This window comes from Podarcis melisellensis (genome assembly GCF_964234715.1).
Source record: "Podarcis melisellensis genome assembly, chromosome: 5".
Classification (NCBI taxonomy): Eukaryota; Metazoa; Chordata; class Lepidosauria; order Squamata; family Lacertidae; genus Podarcis; species Podarcis melisellensis.
The window spans coordinates 13,667,431-13,690,481 of record NC_138537.1 but is presented as its reverse complement, the minus strand read 5'-3'; the positions used below and the strand labels follow the sequence as shown (position 1 = coordinate 13,690,481).

The window sequence follows — 23,051 nt, the reverse complement described above, 5'->3', positions numbered from 1 at the left end:
GTTGCATACTGGGCTTGCAATACTTTAATATTTTCTTTTATTCTCTTATTGTTGGGTTTTTTAACTAATTTCCCCTCCAAGTCCGTTATCTGTTTTAGAATGTCCTTTTTCCCTTTATCTCTTACTTTATTTTTAATGGCATTCTGCTGAATAAAGAAGCCCCGCATCACTGCCTTACCCGCATCCCATACCACCTTAGTTTTGGTGCCTTTATTCATATTATCCTTGAAGAATTCTTCCATCCTTTTCTGCGCTTTTTCAACTATATCTTGGTCATCTAAGAGGTAATCCTTCAGTCTCCATCTAAAAGTACCTTCTTCCAAACCTTTCAGTTCCATCTTTATTGGGTTGTGGTCCGATATTGTTTTGGCCTGAATCTCTACCCGTATAATTCTTGGTGTTAGTTCGTTCGAGACCCAGATCTGATCTATTCGGGACAGTGATTGGTTAGGCTCAGAGTGGTACGTAAATTGCTTTTCCAGCGGATGTCTAAGTCTCCAGGCATCTATTAGGTTACAATTTTTAACCAATGAGAAAAAAGTTCTGGGCAGCTTCCCTTCCTTACCCCCCCCCTTCTCTGAGTCTGTCCATTTCTAGTGAAACCACCCCGTTCATATCCCCGAGTATAATCATTTTTTGATCTACGTACTCAACTAGTTTTTCTTCCAGGGGGCACAGCTTTATTTTGTGCTAGTCAGACTTTTTTGTGTGTGAACCACTTGCAGTGTTCAAAACTCCCATTGTTCTAGGCGCATTGTGCGACAGGGAATTTCATTAGCGCGAACAGTTTCTGAGCTCTGGGTGCAGTACTTTGCCTAAGATTTCAGATTGTAACTGCAGAGTGGAAGGAAAGGAGGACCTTTTTCTGCCTCCACACTTCCAGCTGCTCTCTGAAGACTGGAGAAGAGACACTCTGAAGAATATTAGGGGGGTGGGCAGGGGAAGGTGAAAAACGAATATAATATTTTAGCTGCAGTTCATTCATTTTCAGCTTTGTATTCTTATAAAAAAGTGTGCCTGGACATTCCATTGTTGCACCCATAACCCAGGTTTAAGGTGCCATTTAGCTCCTAGTTTTCATATCTCGGTTTCTAACACCGCTTGAACCCAGATGCATTTGTTGGGGGGGATATGGTAGGTAAATAAATTGAGTATGACATTTTTGCATGCAGGACATTCCAGGTTCAGACCCTGGTTCAGTCTCTTGGGTGCTAGGAATGATCTCTTCCTGAGACCGCAGAGAGCTTCCACCATCCATAGTAGACCACAGTGTGCTAAACCAATAAGGATATGGCTCAGTCTAAGTCAGATTTATATGTTCATAGCAGCTGTTGTTTTTGTAAAGGAGGAGGAGGAGGAGGAGGAGGAGGAGGAGAAGAAGAAGAAGAAGAAGAAGTTGGTTAGCTGAATATCTCAGGCCAAAGGTGGCACCTTCATAAGAAGCCTATCAGTATTCTGTATCTGCAATCCCACCTTCTGCCCATCTCAACTGGTAGCGCTGAGAGCACCAGACAGTTGCTTTTGACAAGACATGGTAGATGTGCATAGAGTGAGATACATGGTTTGAGACTTCCAGCACCTTGTAGCTGTTTTCCCTCCCATTGTACAAGAAGGTTGTTTTGCTTTTATTTCTAAGTAAAAAGTCTCATGCTCACTCATGGGTTGGTTATATTTCTCACAGAGACCTTCAACTCAGCCGTCCAATTTCCATATAACTTGCTAGATGCAAAGGTAGCATCCTTTTCCACAGTGCAGATTTCGGGTTGATGTGCTAGCATGCAGTCACTCGGAAGAGAGAGAGAGAGAAGAAGTCGAAAGAAGCAGAGCTTTTAAAATACAAATGTTTCAACTTTTCTGTGAGACGATGCATGCCTCTTGCCTACCCATGCTCTAGGTACCAACATGAACCTTTCATCTCCGCTCTTGTTTCCTTCTACTGTTATTTTATGCATGAGATTCCCCCCCTTTCCTTTTCAACTGTGTGCTTGGCTGCCTTTTTAAACTTAAAAGTTTCGCAGTTGTACTGACTTCGGCGGGGGGAGGGTGTGTGTGTCTCTGTGTGTGTTTTGCATGCAGATTACAGAATGTCATGGAGCTGTGCTTGTTCAAGGAGAAAAAAAGAAATGTAATGCTGAGTTTCAGCTGCTTTTGTTTTGTGCTTCAAAGTGTGAAAATACATGGCATATGGAAATGGTGTTCTCTGATGGCCTTTGACTTTCCTTCTGGAGCATTTTACTGACTATGCTGTGTGCTTGAGGAGAAGGGTAGCCATTCCCCCCCCCCTTGCAAAGTAAGATTAATCTCCTAACACTTGTTAATAGTATTGCTGTCCTGAGCATGGAATGATACTAAGTCTTAATTCCTTTATTCCTACGAATCGATTGTATGATAATATCGTGACCTGCTGAGACTGTAATCAACTCTGTGGAAGGAACCCTTCCAATATCCGGGTTTGAATCCCATTTTGAAACCTCACTATTTTTAACAAATATGTCAGCAGGTATCGAAAGGTTTGAAAACATTCTTCTATCCAAGGTTGTAATTAAATTACAAATTAATGGATGTACTAAACAAAATCTAGGACATGATTATCCTTGGAATGTATTAGCCACCATGGCTGGAATTATGGAAATCAATTTGCATTTCACATAATATTTCTTTCAAAGGGAACTCACTGTAAAGGCCTGTTTTGTTTTGGGTTTTTGTTTTTTTTTAAAAAATATATATAATCAGGTATCTCCTACATCGAAACCAAGAACAAGATTTTTTTAAATGGTTTAAATTTTTAGAAAAATGAACTAAAAGATTAAATAGATTAAATTGCTTCCTCAGTGTTATTAAATATGGTGGGTATGTTTTGGGTTTCTTTCCAAAAAGAAATAGTGGATGTTGGTTCATTAATTTTTAATATAATTTATGGTGTGCATATTTGGTTTTTTACATTAGATGCTTGTATGGAATATATATATATATAGGGAATATTTTGCTGAAAAATCCTTTTTTTGAGAGTACTCCTGTCCCCACGAGTGGTTTTTCTTGAAACGTCCTTGGAAGTTTAATATTGACTACTTTTTTCCCTCAGTCTTGTATATTCTTGAATTGTCTTTTTCCTCCATTTTCTCCGTTCTCAATCCTAGGTCCCCTAACAAAGAAACAGACAGATGATTTAGGTGATAATGAAGGTGCAGAGGATGAAGGTATTTTTTCCCCCTGCCAAACTGATTTGCATGACAAGGACCCCCCCCCTTGAAAAATCTTTTTTCTCCCCTCTTTTTCTTTTTTTTTACTTCTTGTCTTCTTTTGAAGATTTGTTTTTTTTTTTAATTCCCATTTTTGATGTGTTTTGTCTTCTTGCTTGTTGTTACATATTTTAATTTTTCTTAAAAGAAAGAATGTTGTTAAGTTCTTAAGATAACAGTGTTTTAAAAACCAACCAACCCGGAGGCCATTTTACTTTTGTTTCCCCGGAACAGACTCCTGATATGTTGCATCCCACTTTTGACTGAATTTTGTCCATGATAACTAACACGCTTTGGAAAAAGTCTCTCTCTCACACACCTTCTTGCATGTTTTCTAACCTCTGTTTCTGTATATTTCACCAAATACAAAAGACTCTGTGTTTTTGTTTCTTTTCTGTCACCCACTTAATGCCATTTTAATAAATATGGAAATGTTGTGTTTGTTGGGGAAGGAATGATAAACGCTGTGATAAAAGTGTTTCCCAAGCAACTGGATTGTTGTGACTGCAACTCTTTGACTTCTGCTTCAGGTCCCAAAAATGGTATCACAAACTTTGCGTAACCTTAGTAGGCATGACAACAAGAGAGAAAACTCTGAAGACCCAGTTTCCAGTCTATTCTGAATTGACAGCCTTAACACGGAATTCTAGAGACACACACATGAATTTGTCTTCGTTTGTTAAAGAGATTTCATAAAATACATCCTTCACAGTCAGAGCCCTGCTGGATCATGGCAAAGGCCCATCTAACTCCAGCCCTTCCAACCCAATGCCCATGGGAAGCCCAAAATCAGATCCTGTGCACCAAAGCATTTTCTGCATTTGTGATTCCCAACTTTTGACAGCAGAGGTAGAAATGGCCAGTGATGACCTCAATCTCCATTAAATTGTCCAATCCTCTTTTAAGGCGATCCAGGTTGGGTAACCATCACTATGGCTACTGGAAGCGAATTTCTCAGTTGAACTCCCTGTTGTGCGAAGAACTCTGTTCTTTTGACTGTCCTGAGTCTTCCACTTGATGCAAAACCCTACTGAGAATGATTTCTTATTCAAATTCTTCTAATTTAATTTCAGAGTATCCCAAGCAGGCCTGCTGTCCATCTCTTCTCCAGGGCCCAAGGTCGTGGACTTGAGGCTACTGGGTCATGCCCATTGTTCGTGTTTCTATTTATGTGTGGGGAAAATGTTGATGTCCAATGAAAACATGATTTACAGGCTTGGGACACAGGTTTACTACAAGTCCATGGGTTTCTCTCATTGTCCAGAAATCCCTAAACATCTCATTTCCCATAAAATAGCAACAGTGCCTTGTTAATACAGTTATTTATTTAAACTTAGCTTGCCCCAGAACAGGGCTTCTCAGCCTTGGGGGTCATTTCATATAACTCCTCTTTACTTTAATGTGTTTATGGTTGAATAGCAATCCTTTCATTTATTTCTTCCTTAAGAATTAAGAGAACTGTAAATTGAGGTCAGTGGTAGAGGTTACTTTGCCATAGTTCATTTTCCCATGCTTAGGAGTGTGTTTCCTTTTGGACTGTTCTTGTCCTAATCACCTTGCCTTCCACACAGACATGTATTTAACATTGTTTTTCATTTTGCATACATCTTTAAGATACAAATGTGCAGTTTCTGAGAAGGGACAATCCTGTTGGTACACTGCCTAAGGTTTAATGTGGAAGGAGGTTATTTGATTCAAGCAAAGTTGAATCTGTGCAAGGAGCCCCAAATCAAGGCACACACAATGCTTTCTGGTAGCCCTGTGATTCAGATGTCAAAGACTGCAGATAAGCGTCTGCTAAAGCACAACTACTAATGTATGAATATTTCCATAGTAGGAAAACACCAGGGTGGAGTAAAGGGGAGAAGGGAAAACAAATACCAGAGATGCAGAGGACTGTACCATGCCCATTTCCACATATTTGGATCAGTCCCAAGAAGAACATAGGCAAGCAAGGATAAAATAGACAAAAATGTGGCATACTCAGAAATGGTCACCACTGCCAATGCTACTTTATTCCCATTCACTGGTTGGTTTCCCCCACCCCGATGCATGACTAACCATTCTGACATTGCAAAGAATTGCATCTTTATCCATTCCGCTTCCCCACTTTGTACATACCTCTTTAAAATGTCACTGGGGATTATAAACTATTGTGCCTCATAATCCCTATAAATGCCCACCCATTCCAAATAATATCTAGCCTCACATTCCTTCACTTTGCAAGCTGCCCTCAAACAAACACATTGTACATTGTTGGATTGCATCCAAAAAAGACCCAAGGAGCATGAAAACACAGTTTGTACAGTGCTTTATAGATGGGCTGCCTAGCAGCTTTCTTCCTTTCCTTTGCACAAAAGGTTGCTGAAGCGGAATAAAGATTTGGGATTTTCTTGTGCAATGCTGTAGTGTGCAGCCTTGCACAAATAGTATCTCACCGTGGTTCACGAAGTCAGCACCATGTACTGAGTCTGTCATGTACTTCAAAGCCATCCTGTTTTTGTTGTCCTTCACAAGTACAATACAGTGGTACCTCTAGTTACGAACTTAATTCATTCCGGAGGTCCGATCTTAACCTGAAACTGTTCTTAACTAGGGGAGTGCTTTCACCAATGAGGCCTCTTGCTGCTGCTGTGCCGTCGGCACAATTTCCGTTCTCATCCTGGGGCAAAGTTCTCAACTTGAGGTAACTCTTCCAGGTTAGCAGAGTTTGTAACCTGAACTGTTTGCAGCTTGAGGTACCACTGTAGGTCTATCAAATTTCTGGCCACTATACATCAATATTAGTTATATGTGGCCTGCTCTAGTATGAGGTGTTAAACAGGCACATTTGCATGTGGAAAAGACATCGCTTTTGGATTGCTTCATCAAATTGTCCACTGCTTTCCATTCATGAACATCTACCCTCTACTCCCCAACACACATATTCTGATACATGTTGTTTGGGTGTCTTTGCAACCCTGTTAACATTCTAAGTAGAGACGGCAGTTCTTACATAAATATAGTGGTCCCCTGCCATAACGAGAAATTAATAAAAGCATACCATGCAATGCAACACTTAGAGGTTTATAAGCACAGTTTTTATTCAATTAGCAACTGGAAAAGCCTGTGTTACTCACAGATAATTTTGAGAAATAGTTTCAAACCCCAGCTATTTACACAGCAGACCTTTTGGAGCTTTCCTAATTTGCCACATAATTGCTAGGGCAGGCTCTAATAGCTAAAAATCGGTTGAGTTAATCAGTACCTTTCATTCGTTGAAAGAGCTGAACATTCAAGCCTATCAGCTCAAATCCAGCTTCGGCAGGCAGTGACAGAATGGTAAGAATCAGAGCACAGTTCAGAAGCTTCTATGAAATGAGTTAAGTTGCATCTTCTCAGCTTGTCATAGAAAACCACCCTTCCCATTAAAACTAGGTTTCCTAGTGAAGTTTTCAAGGGCTCCGTCTGGAATCTAAGTTCAAAGGATTGTGAACCTTGCATCAAAGCTCCAAAATAATTCCAGGACTTGGATTTTAGTCTGAGCTAGAGAAGGAGGCATCACTTCCGTGCCTGAGAAAGGCTTTGGAGCAGCAAGAGAAACAGAGATTTCGTGGCCAAGAAAAAGCTTCTGTAAGCCAGGGATTGTGGGTCTTTGGCAGCCAAAGGCAGAGCACACTGACAGCTCTGACACCATGTGTGGCTTCCAGTTGCCAAAATGCATCTCTCTCAAAATGTAATGGATGACTTGGCAGTTCTTCAGGAACAAAAAAATATATGAGGATGTTCTGAAAGCCTTTTCACCAAGATGTATCAGTTTACCTGAAGGATCCTTCATGAGAGCTCAGTGTGTTTCTCCCCACCCAGTTTTTGTCCCTGCAGCCAGTTAAAGCTCTCCCCATTTAGTTAACACTGAACAGGGGAGAAATTAAAGAGTCTTCAGGAGCAAAAGCTGCATATGGGGCAGCCCCCCCCACAACAGAGAACCATTTAAGTAAGATGGTGATCTGAGGTGGGTAAACTTCCCTGCTCCCTCTGCTGGGTTTTTCTTTCTTTCTTTGCCCCTGGAGCCTCTTAAATTAAATTAGAAACCTGTTGTGAGGAGAGAGAGCGATAGAGAAGCCCAAGAATGGCACACAATTAAAAACAACAACAACCTAGTAGTACACTATAAAACAACTACCCATGTACTATCTGAAACCAAAGGGGCGCATTGGTTGCCGGATGTGAATTTGTTCCCCATCTCTCCTACCCCACTGCACTGAAAGGAATGGAAAATGTAAACTGCACTTGCTTGAACACACAAGGCCTTAAACTGTGGATAGGGCACACACACCGTCTTAGCAGGGTTTCCAATTGCCGTGAGAAGATCCAAAACATAAGTGCTTAACCTGGGGTCCATGGATGGGCTTCTGGGGTCTATGAATCAGACATAAATTTCCCCCTCCATGCAATAAAATTGTGTGCAAAAATGTTGTGTTCATGTGCATATTTCTGGGGAGGGCTACCCTTGAAGACAGTTTGGACACTACAGTTGGTACAGTGTGCCATGCTCCAACTAGTCATGTGAACCATGAGGAGAGTAATAGTAATAATAATAATAATAATAATAATAATAATAATAATAATAATAATAATTTATTTATACCCCGCCCATCTGGCTGGATTTCCCCAGCCACTCCATAGCTTTCATCAGATTCTGAGAGGGGTCCATGAGTTTATTTTATTGGGGTGTGTGTGTGTGTAAAAGCCTGAGTGCCCAGGGACATTGGAGGTGGAGCTTGTGCATGTGCACACCTGCCTACAATTTGAGACAGGGATGAGGAACCTGTAGCCCTCAGTATTGACCCCTATCAGCCCTGACTATTGACTGTGCTAGCTGAGGCTGATGGGAGTTGTAGTTTAGTGACACCTGAAGGGTCGCAAGTTTGCCATGTCACTTTGACTGAGAAGTGAAGCTAGCATTTAGACATTAGATGTGACACTACTACTCACAAAGTGGCGCACATGGTGATGTCACACCCATATGTTACTGAGGGAAAAGAGAGGCAGTGTAGTGTTTTCATTAGTGGGCCTCTTCCCTTTGTAACATCTGGTTCTGCCCTGAGAGATTGAAAATGGAATGTCTGACTCCCAAGGAGAAATGAAACCATGAGCTAATAAATCACAAAATGTGACAGGAAGGAAACTGAATAAATCTGCTTAGCAAATTCTAGGAGCATAAATCCAATGGTGTAATAAAATCCATATCAGTAGATCACTCAGAGATATCATATTTCCAGCCAATTTCAGAGCACCTCTCCAGCTATGAAGTGTACTTCAACCACATCTGTAATAATAATAGGTGAACCGTTTTCCTTTCAATGTTCCCTTCCACTTTTTTTAAAAACCATTTTATCACTACCCATATCCAACTTTTCCCAATCCATGCAGCAGTGAAACCTTGGGCTCTACCACTGACCCAGTTCTAATTAGATCATTTTTCATTTTTTCTTTCTTTCAGAAGACCCCAAAGGCACCTAGTGCACATTACAGCCTAATGATCTGTAGTTCTCTAGTTTCGTAACAACAACAACAACAAAGTGGGAAAAGTAACTATATCAATTTCTTTGTCTTACCATGGGCAGCGCTTGTATTTTTCCATGGGAATTATTAGCAGTAATATATCACAGAGTAAGGGACGCGGGTGGCGCTGTGGGTTAAACCACAGAACCTAGGACTTGCCGATCAGAAGGTCAGTGGTTCGAATCCCCGCGACGGGGTGAGCTCCCGTTGCTCGGGCCCTGCTCCTGCCAACCTAGCAGTTCGAAAGCACGTCAAAGTGCAAGTAGATAAATAGTACCGCTCTGGCGGGAAGGTAAACACCATTTCTGTGCGCTGCGCTGATTCGCCAGAAGCGGCTTAGTCATGCCGGCCACATGACCCGGAAGCTGTACGCCGGCTCCCTCGGCCAATAAAGCGAGATGAGGGCTGCAACCCCAGAGTCGGTTACGACTGGACCTAATGGTCAGGGGTCCCTTTACCTATCACAGAGTAATGAAACTCTAATCAATGGGTCAGGGGGGTTTGCTCAACATTCTTTGCCACCATTGACAATTTTAGAGAACCCTATCCTGGCGGCCTCAATTTCTAACCTCTTCTTGAAGTGGTGCTGAACTAGATAAGACTTTGTTTATCCAGCATTCCCTTCTTGCCCATGTTCATGGAGAGTTCAATCCTAAATAGTACTACTCAGCAGCAAATCTGTCTGTGTTCAATGGGTTTTCCCCCTACAGGGGTGTCTTACCCATAGAGGCTAGTGGCATGGGGCCCCAGGGCACCAAGTTCTGGAGGGCGCCAGGGAAGAGGCGGAGGCTGGACGCGCGCCTCCCGGCATCAGCTCGCTGCCCTCGCCCACCTCCGCCATGCCGTACCAAAGCAGCGCCATGCCCGGAGCCTCCGTCTGCTGTAGCCACCATGGCACGAAGTGGTCAGCTGAGCCAGGAGGCGCCACGTCCAGCCTTTGCCTCTTTCCCACCGGAGGAGCTGCCCTCCAGCCTGCTTCCTCCAGCCCCACCGGCAGCCCCGTCCTCCCTAAAAAACTCTGGGAAAGGGGCGGCACCAGGGGGAACTTTGCACCACGGCACCGGATATACTTAAGACGGCCCTTAGTACATTTAGGATTACAGCCTGGGTAAATATCACTGCCGACTAGGGAATTGGTCCCAAATCTCCCCAGTTTAGATCCTGTACACAACTGTACCACATTTGCTCTCCCCTTCACATGCAGTTGAGCCTTGCATGTACAGTGGTACCTCAGGCTACATAAGCTTCAGGTTACATACACTTCAGGTTACAGACTCCGCTAACCCAGAAATAGTGCTTCAGCTTAAGAACTTTGCTTCAGGATGAGAACAGAAATCGTGCTCCAGTGGCACGGCAGCCGCAGGAGGCCCCATTAGCTAAAGTGGTGCTTCAGGTTAAGAACAGTTTCAGGTTAAGAATGGACCTCCGGAACGAATTAAGTACTTAACCTGAGGTACCACTGTACTGTTTTTCCACGCCAAGGCCATATTCAGATGGACCACCCCAACATACATGCCTGGCATGATGAGTGAATTTGGTACTTCGAATTATCAACCAAGTTTTGCCCAGGGCGACCTGAAAATGCTGGTGTGGCAATAAAGTCCAAGAAGGAGTTTGTGGCACTGGCGAGCCTGCCACTTTCCACGCTGCAGGCTTCAAGTGCATATTTCTATTCCGCAAAATGATCTCGCATCAACAGAAAAGGCTTTAGCACCCCATTGTATGCCCATGAAGAACCTCCTGGTTTAAAAATTCAAATGATTTGTGCTTTCAGTTTTGCCATTAGCTATGTTTTTGCCCCCACTTGACAAAGACAGAGCTTGCACCGAATTATCATAATTGTATTGGTAACACTTGAAAGTATGGGGAGAATAAATCCTGACAAAGCTTTCGTGAAAATAGCTCCCATATAATTATAAGCAATGAAGGGGCTGTCAGCATTTCCATTGTCTAGCCCACATTTCCAGCAGCAGGTAAGTTATACAAGAACGCTTGTCTCAGTTTAATTAGGAAATTCTTCAGCAGCTTCCTTAAAAAAAAAAATGAAAGACTAAAAGTGTTCCCCTGCATAACCCCCCATTCAATTATATATACAGTGGTACCTTGGTTCTCAAATTTAATCTGTTCTGGAAGTCCTTTCCAAAACCAAAGTGTTCCAAAACCAAGGCAAGCTTTCCCATAGAAAGTAATGAAAAACAGATTAATCTGTACCAGGCTTTTAAAAACAACCCCTAAAGCAGCAATTTAACATGAATGTTACTATCTAACAAGACCATTGATCCATAAAATGAAAGCAATAATCGATGTGCTGTACTATAAAATAAAGAAGACAGGATTGTAGATGATAATTTCCCCCCCTTACCTGCACTGATGATAGTCATTGTTTGGATCGGGGGCTTTTATCGATTCCCACAGTCACACAATCAATCAATCAATCAGTAGCTGAACTGGCTTCCACACAGTCACATAAGCAAATTATCCGAAAAAGTCTAAAAAACAAAAATGCAAAATAAATAGCAAAAACAAAAGTGCCAAATACAGTGGTACCTTGGTTCTCGAACTTAATCCGTTCCGGAAGTCTGTTTGACTTCTGAAATGTTAAAAACCAAGGTGCGGCTTCTGATTAGTGCAGGAGCCCCGGAAACAATATCCAGCAGCCAAATCATAGAATCATAGAGTTGGAAGAGACCACAATCATAGAGTTGGAAGGGCCATTGAGTCTAACCCCCTGCCAAGCAGGAAACACCATCAGAGCACTCCTGACATATGGTTGTCAAGCCTCTGCTTAAAGACCTCCAAAGAAGGAGACTCCACCACACTCCTTGGCAGCAAATTCCACTGTCGAACAGCTCTTACTGTCAGGAAGTTCTTCCTAATGTTTAGGTGGAATCTTCTTTCTTCTAGTTTGGATCCATTGCTCCGTGTCTGCTTCTCTGGAGCAGCTTCTCTGGAGCAGCAGAAAACAACCTTTCTCCCTCCTCTATGTGACATCCTTTTATATATTTGAACATGGCTATCATATCACCCCTTAACCTCCTCTTCTCCAGGCTAAACATGCCCAGCTCCCTTAGCCGTTCCTCATAAGGCATCGTTTCCAGGCCTTTGACCATTTTGGTTGCCCTCCTCTGGACATGTTCCAGTTTGTCAGTGTCCTTCTTGAATCGGATGTTCGGCTTCCAAAAAATGTTCAAAAACTGGAACACGGATTTTCAGCGTTTGAAAACCAAGGCGTTTGAGAACCAAGGTACCACTGTAGTGTTGGTAATCTAGAAAGAGGACACACAACTTGTCCAGCAGGCAGTGTCATGACCTCTGAGTCCAGTAGTGATCCAGACACAGAGCTTGAAGATGCAGAGGCACCAAATAAGTTGCTGAGCCGGGGGGCCACTAGGGGGCGCATTGGAAGATGGCCAACAATACCATCTCTCCGACCCACACAGCTGTTATGGGAGTAGGCAGCCTCCCTTGTTGCCCCAAGGAAATGGGGAACACTGCCCTTGCCTGTTGTGCCCATAAATCACCCCCTAATTTGAAAGAAGGGGGTGAGGGCCCTAGGCAGAATGCCCCCGTGTGGACCTCGGCTCTCCTGGACGCTGTCTCTGATCGTGCACTAGCTGCAGCAATTTGGAATAATTAGTTACAAAAGAAGCAAATGCACATATTTCAAGTGAAGAAGGGGAGTGAAGTCTGCTAATTTAAGTGACCTCTGCGAAAGAAGACGACGGGTTGGAGAAACAGGAATATTTTATGATGAAGGCTGGATATGTTGACAACGGGACTGAATGGGGGGGGAACCTTTTTTACTTTCCTTCTATGTGATTTACAAGAACCCCTCCTCATTAGAATCGTCGGTTGACCTGACCCAAGCAGGATGATTAAGGTCTGTGTGGAGATAAACTTTAACCAAAAGTATGCTTTATGGAGATCGAGAAGCAATAAGAGCTTTTGGAATGGCGCAGCAATTAATTCAGAGTTGCCAAAGGATTTATAGCCGAGAGAAGGAACGGACTTGTTTTCCGACTGCATTCCTGGTGAATCTCCTCAGAGGTTTTGAGAAAGGAGGCAGATTGGTGAAGATTAATGACGCTAAGACTGTTTTGATGTATGGAAGTGATGTTACATGGAAAACATCTGGATATGGCTACTGGATAAAAAATAATAATATCCACGCAGGATTACAAACTGTCTAACCAGCTTCTGGAGACTATCAGAGGTCACAAAGAGAAAGGAAAAATATATGAAAATAACAACAAGAGATGTGGAAAAACAAGAAGAAAGGACTGGATAGTACTGTGAACATCATAAGGTTAGATTTGTGGACATTAAAACAGCAGTAAGAAGCAAGACGTTGATTGGATCCCCTTCAGAACTTGAAATATGGGTACCCCCAACAAAAATTTAAAATTCGGCTGTGTAATTTGGAATTTATGTAATTTGGTTTGATTTGATGTGATTGGTCAGTTAATAAAAAATTATTCTTAAAAAACAACAACAAATAAGTTGCTGTGCCAGGTTCCGGGCTCTGAGCTGACAGCTGAAGATAAGAAGACCACTATGCCCAAGGTTGTCACAGAAGAACCTCAGAAATCACCAGCAGTGGCAGACCTTGGGGTCTCAAAGACCAATGGTGGCCTGTACAACACCATCATTTGGTGCCCCCTACCTCTTGTGCTCCATTCTAAATCATAGTTGGCACATCTTCTGCAGTGCTCCCACGGCTCCATGCCCATTGCGACGAAACTGGTCATGATCTCCTAAATCCGCCTCTGCTGCCAGGGCCTGTTGGATCAGAGCATGAACCTCTTAAGTCACCTTCTCCTGATCCTCAGTATCCAGATATCTCCCACTTCTCATCATTGATTCAGGGAAGGAGGCCATGGAACCAAGGAGAAGTACCCTTCTTCAGTCCAGGAGGTTGTTCTTTCACTGCTCTGAAATTCTCTCAAGGGGGTAAAGTCTGGAGGAGGTAGCTTGGAGGCAGAGGGTTAAAAGGCTTCAATCTGCTTCCAGCCTTTATCACTTGGAGCAGCCTTGCTGCATTCTTCAGCATTGGATCTGAAGATGAGATGCAGAGCCAGCCCCCAGCTCTGCTAGGAACCGGGAGCCTATACCTAATTCTAAAAGTTCCAGTTGCTCATAGGTAATTTTTTGCCTATAATTTTCATGATCTGCTAAATTGGGACATGCACTGCTACGTCTGACAGCTCCCCTTGCATCAATGGTCCGAGACCCCCAGCAGCCTCTGAAAGAGGTAACAGGAAGAAATTTAATAAGTTAGCAGCATCTCACAGTAAGCTCTGATTTCCTGCATGTACCTGATTTTGAACCATTTCTTTCTACTTGCTCTTGAGCCTAATACTATTCCTGTTTTGCTTCTCTGGTCATATCCTGCAAGCATGCCATATATCTTGACTAGAATACTACGAGCAACATTTATCCACCACTTTTCTGAGAAAACCTACCTGCTCCCCATGCTCTCTTTTCCCAATATGGGAGCATTCAAAAATATAAATGACCTAGCTACAGTGTGAAGTGGACCATTCCATCTCACCACCTAAGGATTCTGTTGCTTGTGTAGCCTTAACTATTAGACTAGGACAGACTGCCCCAACCTCCTGATTGGATCAGACCAGATGTTAGGCTACAACTCCCACCATCCCTGACCATTGGCCATGCTGGTTGGGGCTGATGGGAGCTGTAGCCCAAAACATCTGGAGGACATCGAGTTGGGGAAGGCTGCATTAGACTTTATATGCTGCCTTTCTTCAAAAGAAATTGCTTTTGAGGCAACTCACAATATCCTAGGTATAAAAGACCCAGTAACAACAATACTGGCAAATAATAAATGTTCCAGCAAATACATTTAAAATAAAATAATGTTTCAATAACCATTAATAAAAATAAATACATTCTTAAAAACCTGAAATCTCCCCACAGAAATTGAAATATAACTTTGCAAATATTGCCATAATAATTAAGCTCAGTAATGGAAATTAATGCTCTGCCATCCCGTTTTCCCACTCTAATTCCATCTTTCCCAGCTCATTATTATTATTATAATCAGCATTATATGGAAAATGCTCCATGATTCAACAATGGTAACAGTGTAGCTCTTTTGGAACGAGTTGTTTTCCATCCACCCCTGCTCTTCCTCCTGAATTCCATGTTCTTTGCAACAAGTATCAGTTAATCCAGTTACCATATTTTTTGCTCTATAAGACTCACTTTCTCCCTCCTAAAAAGGGGAAATGTGTGTGCATCTTATGGAGCGAATGCAGGCTGCACAGCTATCCCAGAAGCCAGAACAGCAAGAGGGATTGCTGCTTTCACTGCACAGCGATCCCTCTTGCTGTTCTGGCTTCTGAGATTCAGAATATTTTTTTTCTTGTTTTCCTCCTCCAAAAACTAGGTGCGTCTTGTGGTCTGGTGCGTCTTATAGAGTGAAAAATACGGTAATTTGCACTTCCCCTTTAGCTGGTTACCAATGTACACAGGTGCCTCAATACATCTCTGCAAAACAGCCCAAACTTAATATGAACTTATGCACAATTGCAGTTTGCTTTTGTGTGGTGTTTTGTCGATGTGTGTTTGTAAACCGGTCATGTGATGGGGGTCTTCTCCCTCAAGCAGTAGCAACAACAACAACAACACTGGAACATAGAAGAGCCCTCCTGGATCAGGCAAAGGCCAATCTAGCCCAGGATCCTGTTCCCACGATGGTCAACCAATGATCTATGTGTAGCCCACAAGCAGGACCTGAGTGCAACAGCCCTCTCCTCATTTGTGATTTCCAGCAATTGATATTCAGAGGTACTTTGCCTCCAGCAGTGGAGGCAGAACAAGGGGTTGTTCTTAGTGCTTTCTTTCCACTTCAGAAACAAGACCGAACAATTTGGAGCTTCAAAATCTCAGGGGAAAAAGATGGAATCGAATTTTCCAGAGCATCCCTAAAGTCCTTTGGGAGTGGCAAGGCACGGATTAAATTCGCAAAGTCTATTCAGACATAACACCACACGAGCCTGAGGGCTCAGTAACATCTGAATGTTGCCTACATCTCCTGCCAAATTTCTGGGGAAATGCAAGACTGAGAGTAAATGATCACACTTACTGAGAGGGGGGGGGAACCATCTCATGGTTCACAAAAGAAGTGGATTTCCTGTAGGTCAGTGCTGAGATCTTTGACAGTGCAGTGTGGAGAAAATTTATATCATCTCTATTCTTATCTGCCGTGGCATGTGGATAAATTGAGAGGAGTTTGCAGTACTGCCTGTCCTTAACCTTTCGGAGCATAATATTCAGAAGGAAGTCATAAAAAAGGCATTATGTAGGCTGAATTTATTCAAAAAAATCCTTTATACCTTGAACTTTGCTTTATATTGGAATGTATGGCTGTGTGTGTGTGTGTGTGTGTGTGTGTGTGTGTCCCAATTTCCCTTGAATTACCCCAGTTTATGTGTGCATATATGTACATGTTTTGCCACCGAAATTTCATTACTATTCACAGTTGGTGCTCTGTGACTTTAATTAAAAATGAATTCTTAAACAATTTCCAAGCATACAATTAGCCACATACAGTTTCTGCTGCAAACAGTCATTTAGCGATCCCCATATTAATATTTTATTATTTCTTCCTTCACTTTTGCATATGTAGAAGGAAGCAAAAAAAAAAAAATTCAGAATACTCTGCTTTGGGTAAATAGCCACCAATAGCTGTGCTTGGAAGGAACGAGAGCGAATCCATAAGCCGCCTGCCTCATTGTGAGGCTTGGATGCAAACATGCCATAGGGAAGCAAAGTGCCCTTCTGAAATTAAGCTTGAAACATGAATGTGGAGTATTATTTATCTTTGTATCCCAACCAATCTATCAGTGATTTAAAACAAGAACCCAAACACAACCATCCTTCAAAATCCATACATCTCTGAATTTTGCAATGCAGTTCTTCAGCCAAGTAATATGTGCAAAAATGCATGCGCTGGAGTAAAATGTCCACAAATATGCATATATTAGCAAAAATAACTTACAGATGCATTATTTTAGGGATAATTGCTTTGCAAAAAAGGTGTCTATTAGGCAACGCTGCAAACATTTGGAGAACTTTGCATTACAGTGCTGAGCAATTCATACGAGGACTTTAATTTTATTTTTGTAAATGTGGAAATGAGAGCAGAACTTTAGATTAGAAAAATAAGCAATTTAGAGAAATAAAAACCTATCTATCCCACTGTTCTTATATTCTGGAGCGCACGACAGCTTCACATAATACATCGTTAAAACAACAACCTACAATAAATCATTAAACAAATAAAATGGAAGATCAATGTATCATCATAAAATATAGCACAGCAACCACATGTTTAAATAAGGGACCACACTCCTGGCATAGAAGAATGAAGAACTAAATGTCTGGATGAACAGAGATGCGTGTAACTGTTATGCTGCCCTGTGTCATGTTGTTTTCATCCTGATTTCTGCCCAGGACAGGGCCATGAGCAGGGTATCACCTGCTGATTGTAAAAGCCAAGTCAAGTGGTAGCATGGAAGGTGGTCACTCAGGTTCTTCGGACCCCAATTTTTTCAGGGCTTAATATGCAAATAGCAAGACCTTGAATTGGGCTTGCTGGCACACTGACAGAGCCTTCAAAACCAGAATGATATGATCGTTCTGCCCGGACACTGAGGTCCAGCACCGAGGGCCTTCTGGCGGTTCCCTCACTGTGAGAAGCCAAGTTACAAGGAACCAGGCAGAGGGCCTTCTCAGTAGTGGCACCCGCCCTGTGGAACACCCTCCCACCAGATGTCAAAGAGAACAACACTACCAGACTTTTAAAAGAAATCTGAAGGCAGCCCTGTTTAGGGAAGCATTCAATGTTTAACAGACTATTGTATTTTGATATTTTGTTGGAAGCCACCCAGAGTGGCTGGGGAAACCCAGCCAGATGGGCAGGGTATAAATTATTATTATTATTATTATTATTATTATTATTATTATTATTATTATTATTACTCTCCTCATGGTTCACATGACTAGTTGGAGCATGGCACACTGTACCAACTGTAGTGTCCAAACTGTCTTCAAGGGTAGCCCTGGGGTGTTAGGGACACAGGTGGCGCTGTGGTCTAAACCACTGAGCCTTGGGCTTACTGATCAAAAGGTCAGCGGTTCAAATCCCTGTGACAGGGTGAGCTCCCGTTGCTCGGTCCCAGCTCCTGCCAAAGCGAAAGCACACCCAAAAGTGCAAGTAGATTAATAAGTACCACTCCGGTGGGAAGGTAAACGGCGTTTCCATGCACTGCTCTGGTGTCAATGTTCCGTTGAACCAGAAGCACCTTAGTCATGCTGGCCACATCACCCGGAAAAACTGTCTGCAGAACAGACAAACGCCTGCTCCCTCGGCCTGTAAAGTAAGATGAGCGCCGCAACCCCAGAGTCATTCACAACTGGACTTAACTGTCAGGGGTCCCTTTACCTTTATCTGGGGTGTTACCAGTGATGAGTTAATAGGCATACCACTCCATTAATTAATTAATTAACTGAAACCACCAGTAATTGCTTACTTAATGTAAGTAGGAAATGCTCAGTTTTCAGTACTGAATGAGATATGCTACTGGTCAGGATCCTTGTGCTTCTAATGTACCGTATTTTTCGCTCTATAGGATGCACCGGCCCATAGGACGCACCTAGATTTGGGGGGGGGATAAAGGGGGGAAATTATTTTTTCCCCGGCGTGGGGCTGGGGCGGGGGAAGCCCGAGCTTCCCCCGACCCCAGCCCCCAGAACAGGCTGCCGCCCACAAGCCTTGCAAGCCCGGCGGAACCTCCCGCCAGGCACGCAAGGCTTGCAGACATCTGCCCGAAGCACGGAGCGTGCTTTGCAGCGCGCCCCATGCTTTGTGCTGCAGGCTGCTGCCCGCAAGCCTGGGAGCCCGGCGGGCACTCCCGCCAGGCTCCCCAGGCTTGCAGATAGCTTCCTGAAGCCTGCATTCACCCCATAGGACGCACACACATTCCCCCTTCATTTTTGGAAGGGAAAAAGTGCGTCCTATAGGGCGAAAAATATGGTAATTTGTACTATGTACTATGCTGCAAACTATTAACTGGGCCACATTTCTCAGAAGATATTTCCGAGCTGAAACTGTTCTGCCTCCAACAATAGATGTCCCATCATTAGAATTCATGTGCTAAGACCTCTCTCCTGTAATTATGTCTGATTCTTTACCAATCTTCTTCACCTCAGTTGAAGGGGCATCACTGGGGCTGTGAGAGAAATAGCCTGCTTTTTTTGTGTGGGGTGAGGCAGTTTTTCTACACTTCAGAATATGCATCCTAATAGTAGCCCTCTAAAAACATCAGAACCCCCAAATATCCTGATACACAACCCCCTGGTTTTGACATTTAGAGCGCAAGGATTCTTCAGCCTCTCAGACAGGTTTTTGTTGCTGCTGCTGCTTTTATTTTTATACTGCTTTCAATTTTAAAGGGAAAAAAAATCTGAAAGCGGTTTACAACCTACATTAAAACATCAAATGAAACATGCCAGAATAAAACATTACAGAAGAAAGTCCAACCAAAAGTAGACATTCAACTTGTAGATTTATCATTGTACTGCCATGGTTAATCTAATGGCCATACGAAAGGAAAACCACACAATCCATAGAAATGCTAAACCTCATTTGAAAAGGATCGCAGTTGCTCCCAAACTGGGCGAGAAGTGAGTCATAAGCTTTGTAACTTTCATGTGATCCAGTGGTGGCCGTCATATTTTGTGTGTGCGCTCAAAATTCCTCTAGGAAACAATGTCATAATTTGTATCTCCAATCCTTTATTAGGCATTACAGAGACAGATGTTGTACAAGATGTCATAACTCACATATGTTGCTTGGGAAACACTTTTCAAAAAATAATAAATAATAAATAACAGCTTGGGGTAGAAAAGGAAACAAACTAGGACTTTCATGTGCATCACATTGTTCTCGGGATAACATACTTCTCAATATTTTTCTTCCAGACATTCGAGATAGTGGGGGACCCAAACCTGTGATGGTGTATATTCACGGAGGGTCCTACATGGAAGGCACTGGAAATTTATATGATGGCAGTGTGCTGGCAAGCTATGGCAATGTGATAGTCATCACCGTCAACTACCGGCTTGGGGTACTTGGTAAGAAAGATTCAGATTTTAAATAGTTCTTGCCTTGTGCGATACTCTTTCTATCGATTAGAAGACAATTTGCAAGTTCTTCTGCCTTAAAAAAAGGGAGAGGCTTCTTATTTTTAAAAGAGGAAAGGAATGCATTCAGTGGATTTCAAATTTGTTATTGTGCAGTCTAACGTGCAATTATACTCCTCTTTGATGACAGAAACAGAGTGCAGATGTTCAGAATGATACGCTGCTTTGTCGCTTGCACTCATCCTGTATTACAGTAATTAGTCGTGCAGAGGGATCTACAGCAAATGGCAAGCACTGACTGAGACGCAATTGTTTCTGTTTGTGATGTGACAAACGTCTGGATATTGCGCTGACAGGGTTATTGTGTTCCTTCGGACTTTTGGATAGTAAGATTGTTTGGGAAATGTTATTCACTTCCAATTTCCACCTAATATTTTGAATTTAGTCTGACGCCTTTTAAGTGGAAAGTGTATTAGTTAAAAAAAATTCCAGATAAAATAAGCTTGTGGAGGAAAAGGTATTTTGAAGCTCTGTGCTTGGGGGGCAAAGAAGCATTATGCTAGTGTTGTTTTATATCACACAGGTAAATGCATTTCAATGAAAAGCCGTGTTTTAGTTAGCTGATGTTTGCAAAAGGTTAGAAGAGTTAAGATCTTTTATGCTTTAGTCTGGAGCTTTCGGAGTGTTTTTAGCTGTTGTAGATTTTGGCAAAGAGAGAGGTTGTTTTCTTCTGAACATTTCTTGCAGAAGCACATCGTAATGCATGTTTAATTCTAGCATCTGACGGTGTTATCACCTTTTTATGGAAGCATGAGAGGAGCATCTACCCATAAAGACTCAGAAGAGTTTGGGCAAGAGGTGGTGTGTTTTAGAAACTGTGGTTTGCCCCACAGGTTTGTAAACTGTGGTTTGCCTGTGAATTACCTTAGCCCTAAGAGAAGACTCTTTTTGCTGTATCATAAGTTAATTTCTTCAGAACCCGTCTTTCTGGCTGCTCCACTTAATTCCCTGTTATTAACTCCCGGAGAGTGGGGAGCATCAATCTGCTGCTTTTACCTGGCGATTAAAAAAAATGATGCACTGTCAAGAAAATGAATTTGACTTGCTTTGGTGTTCCTGCTCATCTCTGGCTTTGAATGCAATCTAACTCCAGTCCTTGAAACATGGTATAATTTTTGTTGCTTCACCTGACAGTCCTCTCCTTTCCACTTGCACAGAGAACAGTGCAATCTAATAGCTGTGTGTGACACAATGTTCAATGTCCAGACCCTGCTATGATTTGTATCAGATTACTTTCGCATAGCCTACCTGGTGTCTTCATTGTTTTCTCAGAGCAATTAAATATTGACTTGGAATCTCTAGGGCTATGTTGTGCAATAATTTACAATTCACTTTTGTTGTCGGTATGCAAGATCCTCTTTCTGCTTAGCATATGTTTCCAGTTCCTGATTTGTGTGACTATATTGTGCTGCAATTCTATTTAAAGAGCACCCACCTGATACAATCTTAATCTATTAGGTGGAGTGGGCAATCAAATACCTGTAATTTCTTTCATAATGCCTATCTATCTAACCCTATCCATCCATCACAGACTTGAGTTGTGGGAAGAAGCCTCTGAATGTGTGTGTGCATGTGTGCATGCGCGCATTGCTGCATGCCACCCCAATCTGTGAGTGGTGTGATATTTCAGGGGTTTCTGGCACTTTGTGTTCCCTTTGGAAGTGAGGCACAGCGGGGACTGTGCTGTCTTTATGATATATGGTTTATTTACATATATATACAACCAGAGCCTACAATGGAGGGATTCACAGCATTAACACTCCAAGAGGGTCTGAGAATGTACAAAAATGATGTCAAAAATATGCACATTATCCAAAGTCAGTTGGGGATTATGCACAGTGGCCAGAGAATGTACAAAATTCAGTCCATACATGCAGATTTCCCAAGCCTGTGAGATGTGCACAATTTTCTTTTCACAGAAAGATGATGTGCGCATTATCCTTGAAAATGGGTGAATGTGCACATTGGCTAGTTATGCACATTAACCACTCAACCTACAGTCCCCTTAACATATGTATTTTGTAAACTGCCTATATATATTGATGGTGAAGCAGTATATAAATCATTCACACACACACAGAGAGAGAGAGAGAGAGAGAGAGAGAGAGAGAGAGAGAGAGCGCCATGATAAATAATCCACAAGACATTGACAAAGTCAGTGAGCCAACACAACACATGTTTTCTCTGGCTCAGCGGATCAAGTATCCATTTGTTGCTGCCAAAAACTGGAAAGGGGGAATTTGTAGTGATGAATTCAAGAGTTCTCCCTAACACCATTATGATTAAAACCCGTATCTCTGTGTTGAATTTCAGGCCCAGGCCATAATGGACTCAACGCCAGCACTGCCCCCCTCTCCATTTTCTGAATTTAACTTACACTTGAGATGTGGAGGCCACATGCAAGACAGGCTGGTTGGTGATTTCAGAAACTCATACTCTCCATACTTCTTCAGTGAAAATAAGTACATCCCATTCCATAATGATAACTTCACTATTTATACCCCACACATCTTATTGGGTTGCTCCAGCTCTCTGGGCAGCTTCCAACGTATATGAAAATATCATTTAACATTTGTTAAAAAACCTTCCCTATACAGGATTGCCTTGAGATGGCTCAGGGGTTGGATGGCTCCAGGCCCTCCAACATTTCACCAATGCAAAGAAGGGCGTCCTAAGGAAAAGCGGGACATCCCAGGATCAAATCAGAACTGGGATGACTTCTCTAAATCATGGAAGTCCCTGTAATATAGGGATACTTGGAGGGTTTGGAGACCTGGTAGGCCTCATTCTTAACACCTAATTGCTTATAAGCATGCTCAGAAATGTGTGGCCCATTGCAATGCATCGATCCAGTGAATCAGTGCAAATTTGTTTGTTTATAAGCATTCCTAAATAACTTGTGATTTAAATATCCCCAAATGTGCAGGAAAAATAGCATAGAAACATAAAACAGGGTCATAAAAAAGTAAAATGTTGTTATAAAGACAAGTAAAAATGGACAGATGGAAATATTTATATGAGAATATTACATATGTGCTA

At 42.4% G+C, this 23,051-nt stretch overlaps 1 protein-coding gene across 8 annotated transcripts in view; it reads left to right on the top strand.

Moving 5' to 3' along the window:
- The window catches only part of NLGN1 (neuroligin 1), a 652,944-nt gene that overhangs the window by 333,430 nt on the left and 296,463 nt on the right, over window positions 1-23,051 (top strand). For 6 of the 8 annotated variants that reach the window (XM_081910897.1, XM_081910899.1, XM_081910896.1 and 3 more), the window contains 2 exons: window positions 3,138-3,197; window positions 19,791-19,943. In XM_081910897.1, coding sequence (XP_081767023.1) covers window positions 3,138-3,197; window positions 19,791-19,943 — 213 coding nt within the window. The remainder of the gene's footprint in view (window positions 1-3,137; window positions 3,198-19,790; window positions 19,944-23,051) is intronic. The other 2 variants (XM_081910903.1, XM_081910902.1) reach the window with 1 other exon arrangement.